The 17,459-nt window shown below is 45.0% G+C and overlaps 1 protein-coding gene across 1 annotated transcript in view; it reads right to left on the reverse strand.

Moving 5' to 3' along the window:
- The window catches only part of GNS (glucosamine (N-acetyl)-6-sulfatase), a 46,669-nt gene that overhangs the window by 2,909 nt on the left and 26,301 nt on the right, over positions 1–17,459 (reverse strand). The window contains exons 10-13 of the mRNA XM_043447397.1: positions 12,080–12,181; positions 5,922–6,029; positions 4,853–4,963; positions 3,055–3,215 (exon numbers count right to left, since the gene is read on the reverse strand). Coding sequence (XP_043303332.1) covers positions 3,055–3,215; positions 4,853–4,963; positions 5,922–6,029; positions 12,080–12,181 — 482 coding nt within the window. The remainder of the gene's footprint in view (positions 1–3,054; positions 3,216–4,852; positions 4,964–5,921; positions 6,030–12,079; positions 12,182–17,459) is intronic.

Here is a 17,459-nt window from a genome sequence, read left to right on the forward strand (position 1 = left end):
TTTCCGGGGAGGGAGGGATCCCTAAACTATAAAGCATTCTGGTGCAACAGTGTAGCCCTTGCTGAAAGGCCCTGCAGCATTTTCAAAGCCCTGTCTTCTTTTACGTTTTGACACACAGACCCCAGTGGGTAAGAGGTAGGGTATGCACTTCAGAGAGGAGCTTGAGTCTGGCTTATTATGAACATAGGTAAGTCACAGACATCTCTGGGCACCAATAAAATAGGAAGGCAATTCATGTGAAGTATCTGGCACATAAAATCAATTCTGCCTGCTGATGGAGAAGATGTGGGTTTGATCCCTGGGTCAGGAAAATCTCCTGGAGAAGGAAATGGCAACCCACTCCAGTCTTCTTGCCTGCGAAATCCCATGGACAGAGGAGCCTGGTAGCCTCTAGTCCATGGGGTCACAGAAGAGTTGGACATGACTTAGCAACTAAATAACAAAGGAATTTAAAAGAAAGCCAGGTGGACTTTAAATAGCTCAAGCCAGTATCAGCAAAGCCAGCATCTAGAATCTTAGCCCTAACCCTCCAGAATGTAAACAAAACACTTAGTTATGGTTTAAAAAACAAAGCAACTTCATGGAAGAAGGCATTAGAGAGTAAGGTGGTGTTGAGATCATCTGGATTATGTAAGTGGCTGAACCCCATTAAAGCCTCTATATAAACCTTAAGATTCTGCCAGGCGGGTGTGGAGATCTACTCATCTTGTGAACGCCCAAGACAAGCCTCTCATACAAGCAAGCTGAGGCTTGTTCAAGCATGATAATGTATCCAAGGTCAGCAGCTGTTTTGAGGATGGAGACAAGATAGCAGAGTAGAAGGATATGAACTTACATCTTCTCATGAAGACACCAAAATCACAACTAACTGCTAAACAACCATTGGCAACTGCCCCCTGCCCTCCGAACTTACTAAAAAGATATCCTACATCCAGAGATAAAGAAGTCGTCACCACAAGGCAGTCTGGATGAGAGGGGGGTTTGAGAGAGACAGAATCATGTGTATATATGGCTAAGTCCCTCTGCTGTTCACCCAAAACTATCACAACATTGTTAATTAGCTATACCCCAATACAAAAAGTTCAAAAGAAAAAAAGCTACAACAAGGCATATGTGGGGATGCAACTGTGATAAAATCAAACCCCACACCCACTGGGTGGGTGACCCACAAACTGGTAAACTATTTTATCTCAGAGGTTCTCCCACCAGAGTGACAGTTATGAGCACTACATCAGGCTGCCCAGCCTGGTGGTCTGGCATCGGGAGAAGGCGCTCCCAAAGCATTTGGCTTTGAAGGCCAGTGAGTTTAGACTGGGAAGGAAAGAGAAACTCCACTCTTGGAGGGTGCACACAGTGTGTGCCAGGAACCACTGGAAAAGCACTGTTTTCCCAATGTCTGAGCCAGACCTACCTGCTGCTAGCGGAGGACCTCCTGCGGACACGGGCGGGCAGCTGGGGCTCACTGTGGGGACACCGACCCTGGTGGGGGTAGTTCTGAGCAGTACTGATGGACAGGAGCCCTCCTGGAGGCTACCCTCTTACAAGACCTGGCCTCACCCACCAGCCTACAGGCTCCTGGGCTGGGATGCCTCAAGCCAAACCACCAAGAGGGTGGGAATACAACCCCTCCCATCAGCAGACAGGCTACCTCATGTCATCCTGAGCCCACAGCACCTTGCTAAACACAACCCGTGACATGGCCCTGCCCACCAGAGGGACAAGATCTGGTGGAGTTGGACAGTGGGCCCATACCAGTCTTCTCACCCTCTAGGAAGCCTGCAAAAGCCTCTTAGACTGGCCTCATTCACCAAGGGGCAGATAGCAGAAGCAAGAAGAACCACAATCCTGCAGCCTGTGGAACAGAATCTGCAACTAACTCCTCTAACAGAAAAGTTAGACCAGACACAACAGCAGAGGAATATGTCTCCTCGAGGGAACTTGATAAAATCCCAGAAGAATTGACTGAAATAGAGACAGGCAATCTACTAAAAAACAGATTTGGAGTGATTATCCAAGATCTTGGAAAAAGAATGGAGGTACAAATATAAGAAACGCTTCATAAAGAGATGATCTGAAGAAGAAACAAACAGATGAACAATACAAAACCTGAAATGAAAAATACACTAGAAGAAATCAGTGACAGAATAAAGAATGGTTAAGTGAGCTGGAAGACAGAATGACGGAAATCACTGCCTTGGAAAATAATAAAGAAAAAAGAATGAAAAGAAATGAGGACAGTCTAAGAGACCTCTGGGACAACATTAAATGCACCAACATTAACATTATAGGAGTCCCAGAAGGAGAGAGAAGGGGCCTGAGAAAATATCTGGAAAGATAATAGCTGAAAAATTCCCTCATATGGGAAAGGAAACAGTCACTCAAGTCTAGGAAACAGAGTCCCAGGCAGGATAAACCTACGGAAGAACTCACTGAGACAAACATTAATCAAATTGGCAAAAATTAAAGAGAAAATAGTTTTAAAAAAACAAGGGAAAAGCAACACATAACATACAACAGAATCCTCATAAGGTTGTCTGTTTATTTCTCAGCAGAAACACTGCAGGCCAGGAGGGAGTGGCATGATCTATTAGAAGTGATAAAAAAAGAAGAACCTAAAACCAAGAATACTCAGAAAGGCTCTCATTCAGATCTGAGGGTGAAATCTAAAGCTTTTAAGTTAGTCATCAAATCATAGGAGAGGAAAAAGCAAAGGGGGAAAAAAAGACCTACAAGACCAAATCCAAAAATGGCAGTAAGAACATACACATGTATCAGTAATTAGCTTAAACGTAAATGGAGGCTATGCCTCCAGCGAGAGCGCTCACTGCCTGTGGGGAGCGCCCACTGCCTGTGGAGAGCAGGAGTTTCAAGCAGCCCATTTTCTCGGCACGGCTGGCTGCTGCCCTAAGACCCAGCGCTCCCCGTGTGAAGCAGAGCAGCGAGAAACAGCTCAGCTCAGAGCAGGAAGGGCCCACGGGGCTCCCTCTGCCTCCAGGATCGGCAGGGCTGCTGAAGACACCTGGGCCAAGTCACTGAGGACGATGGGGAACTTACCCGGGGTCAAAGACCCCTGGAGTGCGGCAGGTTGGTCCAGAACAGGACTGCAGCATCATCAGCCGATAGTTCATCTTTCCCAGAAGCTCTGGGTCTATGCTTTTAGCAATGTTATTGATTTGGTGTGGGTCTGCAGTCAGGTTGTAGACTTCTACGAACACCTATAGGAAATGAAAAGATGGAGGAAAGAGAAGAGCAAGGGTTATTACATCTGAAGAAATACTCCTCATGTGTGAGTTATTTTTAAATGGGGAGAGAGGATGTGGATTAAAAACCAAGGCCCAGGAGAATAGCATCCGGTCTCAAGATCCACAAAGAGCCCTAGGGTACGGAGCAGACAGTGGACCATCTGTTCTGGGGGTTGAATTACTCTGAGTCCACAGCCCACATGCTGGAAGCGGGCCCCCGGCACCCCTGTGCCTTCAGGGAAAGTCAGGAGGGGAGAGCCTGCCTTCTGTAATTAAAGCAGAGAACAGAAGGCAGGACTGGCAAATAAAGGGCTCAGAAACTGGAGTAAGTAAGAAGGCTACTGAGTGAGCACTGATACCTGAAGTTTACCTTTGCCTTACAGTTGTGAAGATTCAAATGAGAGCAGATATGAAAGGAACCCATCTTATAAAAATGTTAAGTTTTCCTATTTTAAAAAGCAATTTCAGATATATCACACTTGAGGAAAGATACATTATTTCTAAAATGAGAGACATCTAATAGCACTATTTTCCCCTCCATCAGTACTTTGTTCTCCAAATTGGAGCTAAGTGATAGGCTAAGAAGACGTAGATAAATTTTGCTTATAAAGGCTTCAAGTAGCTGCCCTCACACTATCACTTATAAAGTGGAAGGAACCGAGTTTGAGGAAAGCTCTCTTGCTTGTTCTCTGAATTTTTAGGATCAACAAATAAATAGTGAGCAAGTCAATTTCTGAGCAACATGACGAGTGCTGGCTCCATCTGGCAAAGTGCAGGCTGCCCGATGGGGTAGGTGTGCACTTGCTGATAACCAGCAAGAGACAAGGGGCGGGAGTGCGTGTGATCCTCCAGATATCCATGCTGATCAAAAGCTGGCCAAAAGCCACCTCCCTCCAAGGCTGCTGCCTTTAACCTGCTGATTCACGTGAGCAGCACCAGACCACGCTGTGCCAGGAACAGGGGAGTCTGAGCCAGCTGGTGGCCAGGAAGCTTTCGAGGAAAGGCCCTCCACTCCCTTCATCTCCAGAGAGGTTCTTACCCTCACCCCAAACTATCAGGGGAATGAACAGACCAGGGATGTAGCATTCTGAAAAAGTGAACTGTGTGTATTTAAAGTGTATGTGTGGGCGGTGGGAGAAGTGGAGAAAGCCCCACCCAGCAAGGTCAGTTAGAGAAGTCATGTACGGCCTTGTGGAATTCTATCTCCTTAACTCATGGAAGCCTAAGTGTGAATACAAATAAAGAACTGGGAGACTGTGGCGGACATACATATACTACCATGTATAAACAGAGCTAGCGGGAAGCTGCTGGGTGACAGAGAGCTCAGCCTGGTGCTGGGATGCCCTAGAGGGTGGGATGAGGGCAGGGGAGGGAGGCCCAAGAGGAAGGTGATGTATGTGTACACACACAGCGGATGCGCTCCATGGTGCAGCAGACCAACACAATATTGTAAAGCAACGATGCTGCTGCTAAGACTGTACCTCGGTAAAAAAATAAACCCCATTTCCTCAGGGAACATCCCTGCAATTTCTCTTCTGCCACCAAGTCCAGCTAACAGAGCCCTGGCAATAGACAGACACAAGGGGTGGGGGGGCAGCGGGCCCTCTTACCTCCTGGTCATCAAACTCGCAGTACTGCAGGTTCCACAGTTCTGACATGGTCCTCACGCAGGCGTAGGTGTTGTTATATGCATCTTCACACACACAGTCAGGGAAACATTGCTGAAGGACATTAAGAAAGTTAGCTGAAGGGCATCCTCCTTTAGTGACAAATGTGATTTGCATCCAGTGGCAGCCAGGTTGGCTCGAGCCAGACATACAGCTGGACAGAAATGAGGAAACTTTCCACAGAGAAGTAAACTGAAAACAGACATGAGGCTGGCTCCTACTAAGGGCTGACTCGATGAAGGAATACGAGGTGTGGCTGCTGCGTGTAGACTGCCGCCACCCTGCCTGCTCATCTCCTGACTGGAATGAGTTCTAACGAGCATCTGTGGACACACATGTTGGTAAGGAGAAGAAATCAATACACAGGTGAATCACTCTCCAGGTTATTTTAGGTTCTTTCATCCTGGGCTTGGAGAAAGTCTGAAATGAGCTTTGTGCAATCATTTGCAGTAAGTTGTTTATGAGCACTCTTATCACCAAATAGGACTTGACTTTGATGCCATCGAGTCTTCCATACCATCTTTTGGTTGGGTTTTTACTATGTTTTAACATGTCAGTGTCGGGCTTCCATTTGGAGTTGACTCTATTACCCACTCTCTGAAGAGTGGCGGATGTCGCTGGTGTCCCCTCCGTGACCAGTCTGGCTGCCACCAAATCAAGGTGCTCATGCTGGCCCGGTTACAGGTGGAAACCCTGTCTCTGTCGGATGCCACTGATCACATCCCTAATGAAAAGTGGTACCACAGCTGGGATGGGTAGAAAAAAGGAAGGGGTCCTGATAAAGAAGGAGGGCAGATATGTTATAATGCGAAGTGTCCGTTCTGACAGTAAGCCAGCAGATAATCATTTTCAGGATTATTTTTACCTTTATCTCCTAACCTCCCAGAGTCAAGTGACAAAGTGACAGGAGGAGGACTCAGATTAACTGAGTTTCAGCACTTGGCACATCTAAACCTGTGCTGGGCTGTGCTGTCCATGAGAAGGTGTCTAAGACAACTTGGGCCACACTCACAGACACGCCGGGACTCAGGGAAGGACACGTGGGGTCAGTGACGTTGCGGCCTTCTCCCTGATACTCCACCAGGACGTCTGATCGCCAAGTCAGATTACTGGTCCCTTTCTAGAAAGAAGAGCAAAAGTGGTTTCGGTGAGGCATACGGAGTAGGATAAAATCACAGCGTTATTCATTCTACCTTGCGAGGGGTCCTGGAGTCACAATGAACTGCCTGTGCAGTAGCTGAAGGGAGGACTAGAATGGAGGCATTTGAAGGCTACCGAGCATCACGTCCGGTTGTAGAGGCCTCACATGCTCTGTCGCTCAGTCATGTCCGACTCTTTGTGACCCCGTGGACTGCAGCCCGCCAGGCTCCTCTGTCCATGGGATTCTCCAGGCAAGAGTACTGGAGTGGGTTGTAATTTCCTCCTCCGGGGATCTTCCCCACACAAGAGACTGAACCCATGTCTCCTCTGTCTCCTTGCACTGGCAGGCGGATTCTTTACCACTGAGCCACCTGGGACGCCCCGAGGATTCTCACAAGTGATGTCAATGCTTTGAGCATAGTTATTTCTCAAGACTGCTTCTGTGAAGCAGGTCAGGAATGGAAAGCAATGAAGTCGTGAAGCAGGAATCAAAGTCGTATGGCAAGGTGCTGACATTTCAGATCAGAGTAAACAATACTGTCTAGAAACTCTAAGAATTCGTCTACGCTCATGCCGAGAAATTAAACATGGCTGGCGAGCTAAGGACTGTGACAGGGCTGAAGTACTTCTTGGTGGTCAGAACGAAGATAGCATACAATATGAACTCATTTAATTTGTGCTGCACATCAGTGGAGCAGGAGGAAAAGAGCGGCAGCATTTGAAATGGGAACGTTTAAGACAGGCGCACAAATGGTGAAAGGGAGAGGGAGTCTGGGATCAAACGGACAGTGTGAGGCCAGGATGGAAGCAGGACACCTGGCATATGGGTTCCTGATACCCAGCTTTCAGTCAAGGAAGCAGCGCCAAGGCCGGTGGACAGGCGGGCTGGTACCGAACAGAAAAGGTCCTGACAGCAGGCTGCCCGCTTGTACCACATAGGATGGCAGGTGATGACAGGCTCTGGGGGTTTTGAACAAGGAAGTGACACAGTCAAGACTGTGCTTTGGAAAAGTCAGCCCAGCAGCAGAATCGCACCCAGGCCAGGCTAGAAGGAACTCCTAAGGGAACTCCCTGGTGATCAGTGGTTAGGACCCGGCACTGCAACTGCCAAGGCGGGTGTGTGTGTGGGGAGGGCGCTCTTAAAATGCTCTAGAGTCAATGTCTGGTTTGTGGTCTATCGGCAGCACCTGGGGGCTGCTTAGAAACGCACCGTCTCAGGCCCTACTTTGGTCTTAAAAGAGCCTGTCTGCATTTTAAGTAAGATCCTCGGCTGACTCACATGTACAGTAAAATTTGAGAAGCACTGCTCCAAAAGAGGGGTGCTCAAAATGTGCCCCCAGCAGCTGAGCTGGTTACAAACTCAAATTCTTAATTCCCAGTGGGGCGGGCAGCAGTCTGCACTTGAACCAGCCCCGCAGGCGGTGCTAATGGGTGCGGGCGTGAGAACCACTACCCTGAGGACTCGAGTGGACCTATCTGGCCTGGTGACCACAGCAGGGGGAAGTGTGTGGTCTGCTCAAGGCTGCAGGGGGTCACAGCTGCCTGGAGAGGAGAGTCAGAGAGGAACTGATGTCCTCAGTCACCGTTCTACGAAGAACCCGCACCATCCCGAGAAGATGAAGGTCACAGAAATCCTAAGCTACAGGAGACTTCAGCAGTCACCAACTCCCCTGTAAGAACCCACTCTGCCAATCCTGAGCCACGGAAGCTGCGGGTCAGGGGAAGAGCTTATCTGTCAGACTTGAGTGGACCTCAACACCCCACACTTAGATGTCAAAGTATGCAGGGAGAAGAGTGCCTGGAGGTCGAGAGCAGAGGTCTCCAACTCGGCTGCATATTAAAACCACGGTGGGGCCACGTCACACCTCCAATTAATCAGGCTTGCTGGGGCTGGGACCCAGGAGTTAGTATTTTTGTTTCCCAGGAGATACGAATGTGCCACCGAGTTTGAAACCAATGAAGGGGTCACTCGATGTTCTGTCAAAGGCTAGATAGTATTTCGAGTCTGTGGCTACACAGTCTGTTTCCATTACTCGATTCTGCTACTGCAGCAGGAAAGCAGGCCGAGCAGTGCACACATGGACGGCACGGAGGAGCACAGCTGTGTCAGGACAGGTTTACAAAACCCCCAGGGTGGGCTCGACCTGGCCCTCGGGGGTGTGCCATCCCCTGGTCTACAGCAGCCCTGTCCAGCAGGACTTTCTGACTGAGATGTTCTGTGACTGTTGTCTGATACAAGGTGTTTGAGGCAACTGATACGTGGCTGATGACACTGAGGAACTGAATGCCTCACTTCATTCTCAACAGTCACACGCGGCTAGTAGCTACCGTATTAAGGCAGAGCAAGCGGTACGACAGCCCCTAATTCACCAGAGGTTTCCACGGGACCAACCTTCAGAACAAAAGAACAAGACTATAGCCAGGTCCCGGGTGGCATTTTCAAAACTGCAGGGAAATTAACTATACATAGCATAGTGATTTGAGCCCTATAGTGAAGTTGTTTTTTTTTTTTCCTAACTAGAAATAAGGTAAACAGTGTAAGATTTGTTTAGGAAGAGTGAAGAGATAAAAATTTCCTTCTATCTGATCTATAGATTTATTGCAATTCCAGCTGAAGCCCAAAATGATTTTTTAAGCAATCTGAAAAGCTGTTTTTATAAAGTTTACATGGAAGAAAGATAACTGTCTTTTAAGATACCCCTAAGAACAACCCTTAAGAGACCCCTCATAACCCTAAGAGAGAAGTGTACCCATGCAAGGTTTAATTATACAACTTTATAACACATTGGTTGAGGGATAGACAGATCTGTGGAACAGAAAAGACAACTGAGTGTTTATAGAAAAAGAATGAAACTAAATTCCTCACTCCTACCATGCCAGAAAACCAATTCCAGATACATCAAGGACTCAAAGGTAAGAGGCAGAACTAGAGAACTTTCAGAAGAAAATTTGGGAGAACTATTTTCTGACCTCAAGGTTCAAAAGTATTTTTATAAATAAGACACGAAGGACACTAAGTCATATCATAAAACGAGGTGCTTTACACATTCAACTCCTGCACTGTCATCTTAATGCCAGGGGAAAGACAAGTCATAAACGGGGAATATCATGGGCAAAGAGAGGCATTTCATAAGGGAAGAAACACAAAAGACATAAATGAAAGATGATTCATTGATCAAACACCCAACTGAAAAAACAAGCAAAGGATCTGAATAGACAGTTCTCCAAAGAAGATACACAAATGTCCAACAAACACACGACAAGATATGTTTGACACATGACAACACATCAACAGGATTAGTCATTAGGAAAATGCAAATCAGAACCACAATGAGTCCCATTCATTCCCACTAAGACACAGTAAAAAGATAAGAGCAACTGCTGGCAAGGATGTAGAGAAACTGAATCCTTTCACACTGCTGGTGGGAATATACACAACAGTGCCATCACTTCAGAAACAGTCTGGCAGTTCCTCAAAAGGTTAAACAGAAAAATCACCACATGACCTAGCAATTCTACTAAGGATACACTCAAGAGAATGGAAAACATTAGTTCACCCAAAAATCTATATGCAAATGTTCACAGCAGTGTTACGCATAGAGTCAAACAGGGGAAACAATGCAAATGTCTATCAACTGATGGCTGGATAAATACGTGGCTGGATAAACACATGGACTAGGACTGTTCAGTAATAAGGAATGAAGTAGTAATGTGTTACAATGGGGATGACCCTTGAAGACAGCCTCAGTGTTTTCAGCCAATCACGAGAGACCACATACTGTATGAGTCTCTTTGCAGAAGATGTCCACAGCAGACAAATGTACAGTGACAGAAAGTAGTGCCTGTCTGGTGCTGAGAGGGAGCCTGGAGTGACTGCTAATGTATCTGGGGGTTTCTTTTTGGGGGTGATGAAAATGTTGTAAAGTTAGATTATACTGCAGTTGTACAACTCTGACTATATCAAAACCTAGTGAACTGTCAACTTTAAACTGGTGAATAATTAAGCTGTGAAAATAGTGATTCATCTCATTAACAAAGGAATGTACAGTAGAACCAAATATAATTTTGTTGTTTTTCACCCCCTAGATGGGCAAAAAATGAAGTAGGCTGATAGTTTCACATAGAGCAAAGGGAATTCTCACACATTACTGGAGGAATATAAACTGATGATGATTTTGGACCATAACTTGGTGACATTTGTAGGAATGAAGATATGAGGTTCCCATGACCTTGGTGTCATGCTCACTGGGACACATCTATGAGAATGCCATGGCAGCACTCACTGAGCCTACAGCAAAACTAGAATACCACAAATGTACATTGATAAAAAATATAACTAAGTGGTGAAGCATTCCTTCTTATGATGGAATATTAGGTATCAGTGAACAATATGGATCAATTTGCAAACAATGCTGAATTGAAAAAAAAGTCTTGATTACAACTAGTAGAATGTCATCTTTGGAGTGCGAAACAAGATAGGAATTTTTCCCCCCAAACAGGTATGTTGTTTATGGCTACATACATAACTACTAAAAAAATAAAAGCCAGAGAGTAACAACCATAAAATTCAGAAAAGTGATCACTGGTAAGGGCAGGTAAGGGGTGGGATGGGGAGGAGTGCATAGGAAGACATGAGGAATATTTCAGTTCTTAAATGGGATGATGGGTTCATGGGTATTTCTTGTGTTTTATAACTTACATGAGTGACATGTATTCTCTTAGATGAGTCACACATTACCTAATAATTGTGACAGATTCATACAAATCAGCTAAGAGTTACCTATAATATAGAGTACTGAACCGTCAAACTTCTCTATGCCTAAACATATTCACATACATTTTTAGTGAAAAAGAGATGCTGTTTGAAACCTCCTTTCCTCCCTGTAGTATGCGGTGGGCATCGATCTAAGTCAGCGTATACTCATGCACGTCATTTAGCGTTGCTTTAATAGTCTTGTTTAATTTTGCCACAGTGTGACCAATTCCCTACTGTATATTCAGGTTTTAATTTTCTTCTATTAATAGTGTATGTAGGGTTTTTTAAATTAAACTTTTTATTTTGTATGGGGGTATAGCTGATTAACAAAGTTGTGATGGTTCCATGTGAATATTACACGTAGTTCTTTATAGTTAGCACTGTGCAATGCTAGACACAGTAGGTAGTCAAATAATTCTTGAACGAATTTTGTTCTCTTAAGAGTAAATTCCCAGATGCATCTGCTTGACGTGTGTATTCTGAAGTGATGGGTCTTATTAAATTAGCCTACTGATAGCTTATACTGATTACACTTCAATGAACAGAGCCTGTGTAGCTTTCATTTTTTTCAGACTTCTATAATTACTGGGTATTAATCTTTCTAATCTTTGCCAGTTCTACAGGCAATAGGGGCCTCCTTCAGTTAAGCTTTTCTTTGATCAGCATTGAAGCAATCCTTTAGCACTGACTCTGGTCATTTTTAATTCCTCTGAGGATTGATTAGTTACTTCTTTTGCCCATTTTTATACTGGGATATTAATTTTCACTTTTAAGAACTCATCTATGGAGAAGGAAATGGCAACCCACTCCAGTATTCTTGCCTGGAAAAGTCCATGGACAGAGGAGCCTGGCGGGCTGCAGTCCATGGGGTTACATGACTGAGCACGAGGGTGGAGGGAGATGGGTTGGTAGCAATAAAGTGGTAGAACTAAAAAAAAAAAAAAAAAAACTCATCTATTAGGATTAGTTACCCTTTTTCATATATGCTGCAAATATTTTCTCAATTTGTTACCTGTCTTTGTGTATGATGGGACCTTGAGGGGAAGAAGAAGAAAAGGAAGGATACAGAACTCTGTTTATGTGTGTCTAGTCTTTTTTAAAGAAAGCTCCTTCCCATTACAGACATGAGAAAAACTGTATTCTCTGCTTCCTAAATTTAATAGTTTTAAGATTTAAAGGGTCTCCCCCGAAGATTTAAAATTTAACTCTACTTATACAACCTGGAATTTACTTCAGAGTCTTGGCTCAGGGCTGATTGAGGGCTTTATACTCACCAAAATGGGCAAAAAAGACATCCCATCCATCTGGGTCTTATTCAGGCTATAGCCCGCAATGTCCAAAATAGTAGGGCCCAAGTCAATGTTGGCAACGAGCATCTGTGAGAAAGAGAAAGAAACAATAAACTGACTCGGAACACAGCTGGTCTCATTTTCCTTTTCTATCTACATTAGAGTTCTCTTTCCCCAAACCCGTCCACGAAACAAGCAGCACTTTCTGTTATCTTTTGTACAACCCATACTTACTATTACATATATTCAAACATAACTATGATAACTTAAGATATAAAACATAAAGTCTTATAAAGTTTATAATACAGGCCCCTGGGAAGTTATGTTTATTTTACACACACTGTTATTGACCAAAACATTTTTCAAGATTCCTATAGGATTGCCTTGAGTCTGTTATGAATGATGAGAAATATGTCAGGCTACTTTATACAAGTGTTTTCCAACTTGATTTATTCTCACTAGTTCACTACTTGACTTCAAATTGACTCCTGACATTTTTGAAAGGCTCAAAGGTTGAACACTTGTCACCCATTAGGGTATCTGCCTTTGAAATAGTTTTTCAAAGTGACAACATGGCTAAAAATATTTGCAGTAGGCTTTGGAGAGTGCAGAAAATTTATCTCAACAATGCATCAGTAAGTTTCCTTAATGAGCACAAAACTTGGATGTTTTTAAAAAAAAATCCTAGAAATTAAAGACACTGCGTAGCATTTATTCCTTGACATATCTCCTTGATTTACTGGACAATTTTTCTTCTGTACACAATATCTCTACCAGGTCTAAACCTGCATAGTCCAATACGGGATAGAACAGGAGTCATATGTGTAACTTAAAATTGTCTAGTAACCACCCTAGTGGCTCAGACAGTAAAGAATTTGCCTGCAATGCAGGAGACCCGGGTCCTATCCCTGGGTTGGGAAGATCCCCTGGAGAAGAAAATGGCTACCCACTCCAGTATTCTTGCCTGGGAAATCCCATGGACAGAGGGGCCTGATGGGCTACAGATCATGGGATTGCACAGAGTTGGACATGATTGAGCAACTAACACTTTCACTTTCAATGATCACACTAAAGTAGGGAAAAAAGAGGTAAAACCTATTGCAAATGTTTAAATATTACTATTTAACATATAAGCAATACCAAAAAAAAAAAGATGCGATTTTACTTTATACAAAATTTTGAACCAATTTGAAATCTGGTATTCTGCATCTCAGTCTGGACTATCCCATATATGTTCTGGCTCAACAATAACATGAAGTTTTGTAGCAGAGGGCATAGGTCTAGAAGTCACGCGGTCACAGGCTGGAGAAAGCCTTGGAGTGATGAGACAATCCAGGGAAATGAAAGGAACTAATGTTCACCAAGCACCTACTCTGGGCCAGTTCCTTACACATATCCTCATTTAAGCCTCGCCACGATTCTAGGAGCTTCCCTGGTGGCTTGGCGGTAAAGAACCCACTTGCCAACGCAGGAGATGCAGGTTCAACCATTGGGTGGGGAAGATCCCCTGCAGAAGGAGACGGCAACCCACTCCAGTATTCTTATCTGGGAAATCCCATGGACAGAGAAGCCTGGCACGTTACAGTCCACGGGGTCGCAAAGAATCAGACACGACTCAGGGGTTGAGCATGCACACGCCATCCCAGGAAGCAGTTATTCCCCCGTTTTACAGATGCGGAAACGAAAGAGAAGTAACTGAAACAAAGTCAGCAGCCTGTAGCTGGAAAAGCTGTCATTTACTAGAGACAAGTACCAGTCAAGAAAACTAGAGAAAACTCAGGTAACCTCAGGAGAAGCCAAAAGGGGATTTAAAAAAAAAAACCTAATCCTGCTACTTCTAATTTAAAAACAAAACTGAAAGTGCAGACACAAAAGGCAGGAAGACATCTTCTGGGTAGCAGCCAGGTTTCCCGGCTCCTGGAGAAGGAGTGATGGTTCTAGGAGGGCAGCGTGAGATACACATCCTGGCTCTGAATCCACTGGTATAACTCTGCGGCTGTTGGAAATTAACCTTCAGTAGCAGGCAACTCAGGAAAAGCAATCCATGTTAGTGAGGATAAAAAACACAAAAACTACGTCTCTTGGGGATTACACAAGCCCTGGTGTTGGGAGATACCTTTCCTGGTTCCAAGTCCCCCAGGTAGACAAGAGCAGCTTAGGAGACAGTCAACAAGAGTGAGTGTGAATATGAAAGAGACCATGGCAGGAAAAGACAGACAAACAGAGATACCACCTCCAGAATCAGATAAATGCAACACGACTTCAAAATGTGACCGACATATTTTCAATGATGTCCAGAACATGAATGAAGCCAGTCCCACAGGTATTATTAACATGTCCAAGGCACCAAAATAATAAAATGGACAGACATATAAAACAGTGACTGCCGGGTTCAGCAAAAACGGCCTCCCCGGCTATCAGTCAGAGGTGGGAATGCCCTCTAGTGGCAGTTTGCTGTGTGTGTGTGTTGGGGGGGGGGGGGGGGGGGGGGGGGGAGAAGTCTGCAAGATCCGGAACAAACCAAGTTGCTAAGATTCAGCACAAGTACCATAAACACCATCCCCAGGACGCTTTCTTTCCAAATGTCTACATAATCATATCTTCCCTAAAAATGATGGAGTTTTGTTTGACTACTGGGTTTTGTTTGACTAAGAAGCAGAGTCTCAAAATGAGCATACAATGTTAAGAGATGGGAGACTTGTAGTAGATATCAAGTGTAATTGAAGAATTTGAGAGAATTATACCTCTCTCTGGTTTTTACACAGCCAAGAATTATAATGGATACTGGGAGCCCATCACCATAAGGATGTCCAGAAACATGAGCATTTCAAGTTCCTAAAATGGTACTGCTTTTATCACTGAGTGTAAACCTAAATATTCATTTATGCATTGAACAAAAAAGGCTCTGACAAGACCAAGTAAATCAGTCCATAAATCACAGCCTCACAATTTATTTGGGTATGGTCCTAGGATTTATGCATATAGACATTTTGATCAAATAAAAGGCCCTAAAAAACTGAGGCATGAGATTGAGGGATATCATGTCTTGAACCTGCTTATTTTTTAGGTCTAGAAACTACTTGTAAGAATAGGGCTCCCAGAAGGACTTCAAAGAGACATTCATGCCCTGGTGTTAAAAGAGCTCATACAAGGCTTTCAAAGGCAGACTGGAAGCACACTGGACAGCACCCCAAACCCACCCAGTGAGTAGAAAGCAGAGACCCCACACATCTTGGGCTGCTTCACCTTGACCTGCCCCTCATCCCCCACTTCCCTAACAAGGAGTAAGCCGGGATGAGACCTAGCAACACTAGAAAATTCACACTTAGCATCTTTCCAGTTTCACATGGGGAAAACCAAGGCTTAGTCTAACCAAGTCTTAAAGCCAGTAAGTGGTCTTCCTGACTCCCTGTTCAGTTCCATTTCCCCTGAATCATGCTATGTCATTTCCATTTTCCTACCAACATTTTCCTTTCTTAAAGCCCTTCTGAAGAACTTACACCACCAAATCTAAAGCTAGATTCATGTCTAGCCAGAGGAGAAGACCTCAACAGCCAGTGCTTGGCATCTGCCCGTACCACCTGCCCCTGCTGTCCTCAAGAGCCAACACAAAGCTAAATCCACTGCTCCAGGGGGCCCTGTTCTGGCCACCAGGCTGCTGCTAGCTCAGGTCGTTACGCTCAGCTCACCACCCTGTGACCCTCACACAGAGCCGGCACCGGGATAGCTGTGAGGCCAGCACAGGATGAGTCAGCCACCATCGCTGACACAGTTAGATGGAAGTTGGGTATTTCATCCTTCTCACACAACTGTCAGCACATAAGGTCATAGACCACGGTGTTTTTCTTTTGTTGGCTGTACTGCATGGCTTGTGGGATCTTACTGCCCCGACCTGGGATGGGACCCAGGCCCTTGACGGTGAAAGCACTGAGTACTAATCACCAGACCACCAGGGAATCCCCCTCAACCCACGGGTTTCTGAGAACAGTTAACTTTCAGACTTGGTTCTGCCACTTTCTGTGTAACCTTGGTAATATCCATTCACACAACTTGGATTGTATGTTAAGGGCTAGGTATTCTTTTTTTTTTTTCATTGACGTACAGTTGACTTAGTATGTTAATTTCTGCTGTAAAGTGATTCAGCTATACACATACAGGGATACTTTTTTAAAAAAATATTCTTTTCTATTATGGTTTATCATAGGATACTGAATGTAGTTCCCCAGACTACATAACAGGGCCTTTAAAATTTTTTGTTCCCTACTGGAGCGTAGTTAACAATGTGGCGTTAGTTTCAGATGTGCAGCAGAGTGATTCAGCTACACAAACACATGCATCTATTCTTTCTCAAATTCTTTTCCATTTAGGTTATTACACAACATTGAGGAGAGGCCCCTGTGCTATACAGTGGGTCCCTGTTTATTCACTGCATAAGCAATTGCTTACATCTGCTAATCCCAAACTCCCACTAAGGGTTGGGTAGTCTAAGTTCGGATGATACCTCTCAAGTGGGGACTCCTGGAGTCAAACAGACAGACTCAGCCAGCGTGTTAAGTGTGAGGCCAGCTGGGAACCTGGGAAAGGCACGCACTCTCTGAGGGGCAGGTATCTACCCTGATGTCCCAGAGGAGAGCCCTCAACCAGAGCCCAGAGGACATCAGCTTAGCCGGGTGAAGGGGCATGAGGTGGGCATGCAGACAGACGCGGCCAGCGGCGCAAAGCTAAGGGGGTAAGAGAGACGTCTGGTCCGGGCTGGAAGTGAAAGCGCGTCAGCACAACCGCCACCTTCTGCCTGTGAACCAGCTGAGCTCATTCTCCTCTCTGCGCGGTCCTGCTGCTGAGGACGCCCTCCCGCTGATCTCCGCAGGACTGAAGGCTTCCGATACCCGAGTCTCTGCCTAAATGCCTCAGAGGCTTTCACTGACAAATGCAGCTCAAGTATCTGGCTCCCCCTTGACGCAGGGAGTTAAGAATTAATCTTCCAATGACAGCTCCTGCTGGGACTGCCAGGCTCCTCGTGCAGTGTGCTGGCACGGGAAGGTACCTGTCTGAACCGTAGTCATGGTCGAGTGTGTGAATTCTGGTTAGGTGTACATCAGCCAGACTGCCCGAGTTCAAACGCAGGGCTCTGCTATTCTTTAGCTACACCATCTTGGGCAAATCACTGAACCTCAGTTTCCTCATCTATAAAACAGATGGATAACTGTATTCATATCTCAAAAGACTGTGGAGGTTAAGTGAGTTGATACAGGTAGTAACACTCGGAGCAGCACCTGTTGCATTCTGAATATTCAATAAAGGTTATTATTGTTGCAATGGCTTCCTAGGACCTGGGTTCACTTAAACGACTTACAGAAGGTTAAGT

This window comes from Cervus canadensis, chromosome 25, assembly GCF_019320065.1.
Source record: "Cervus canadensis isolate Bull #8, Minnesota chromosome 25, ASM1932006v1, whole genome shotgun sequence".
NCBI lineage: Eukaryota > Metazoa > Chordata > Mammalia > Artiodactyla > Cervidae > Cervus > Cervus canadensis.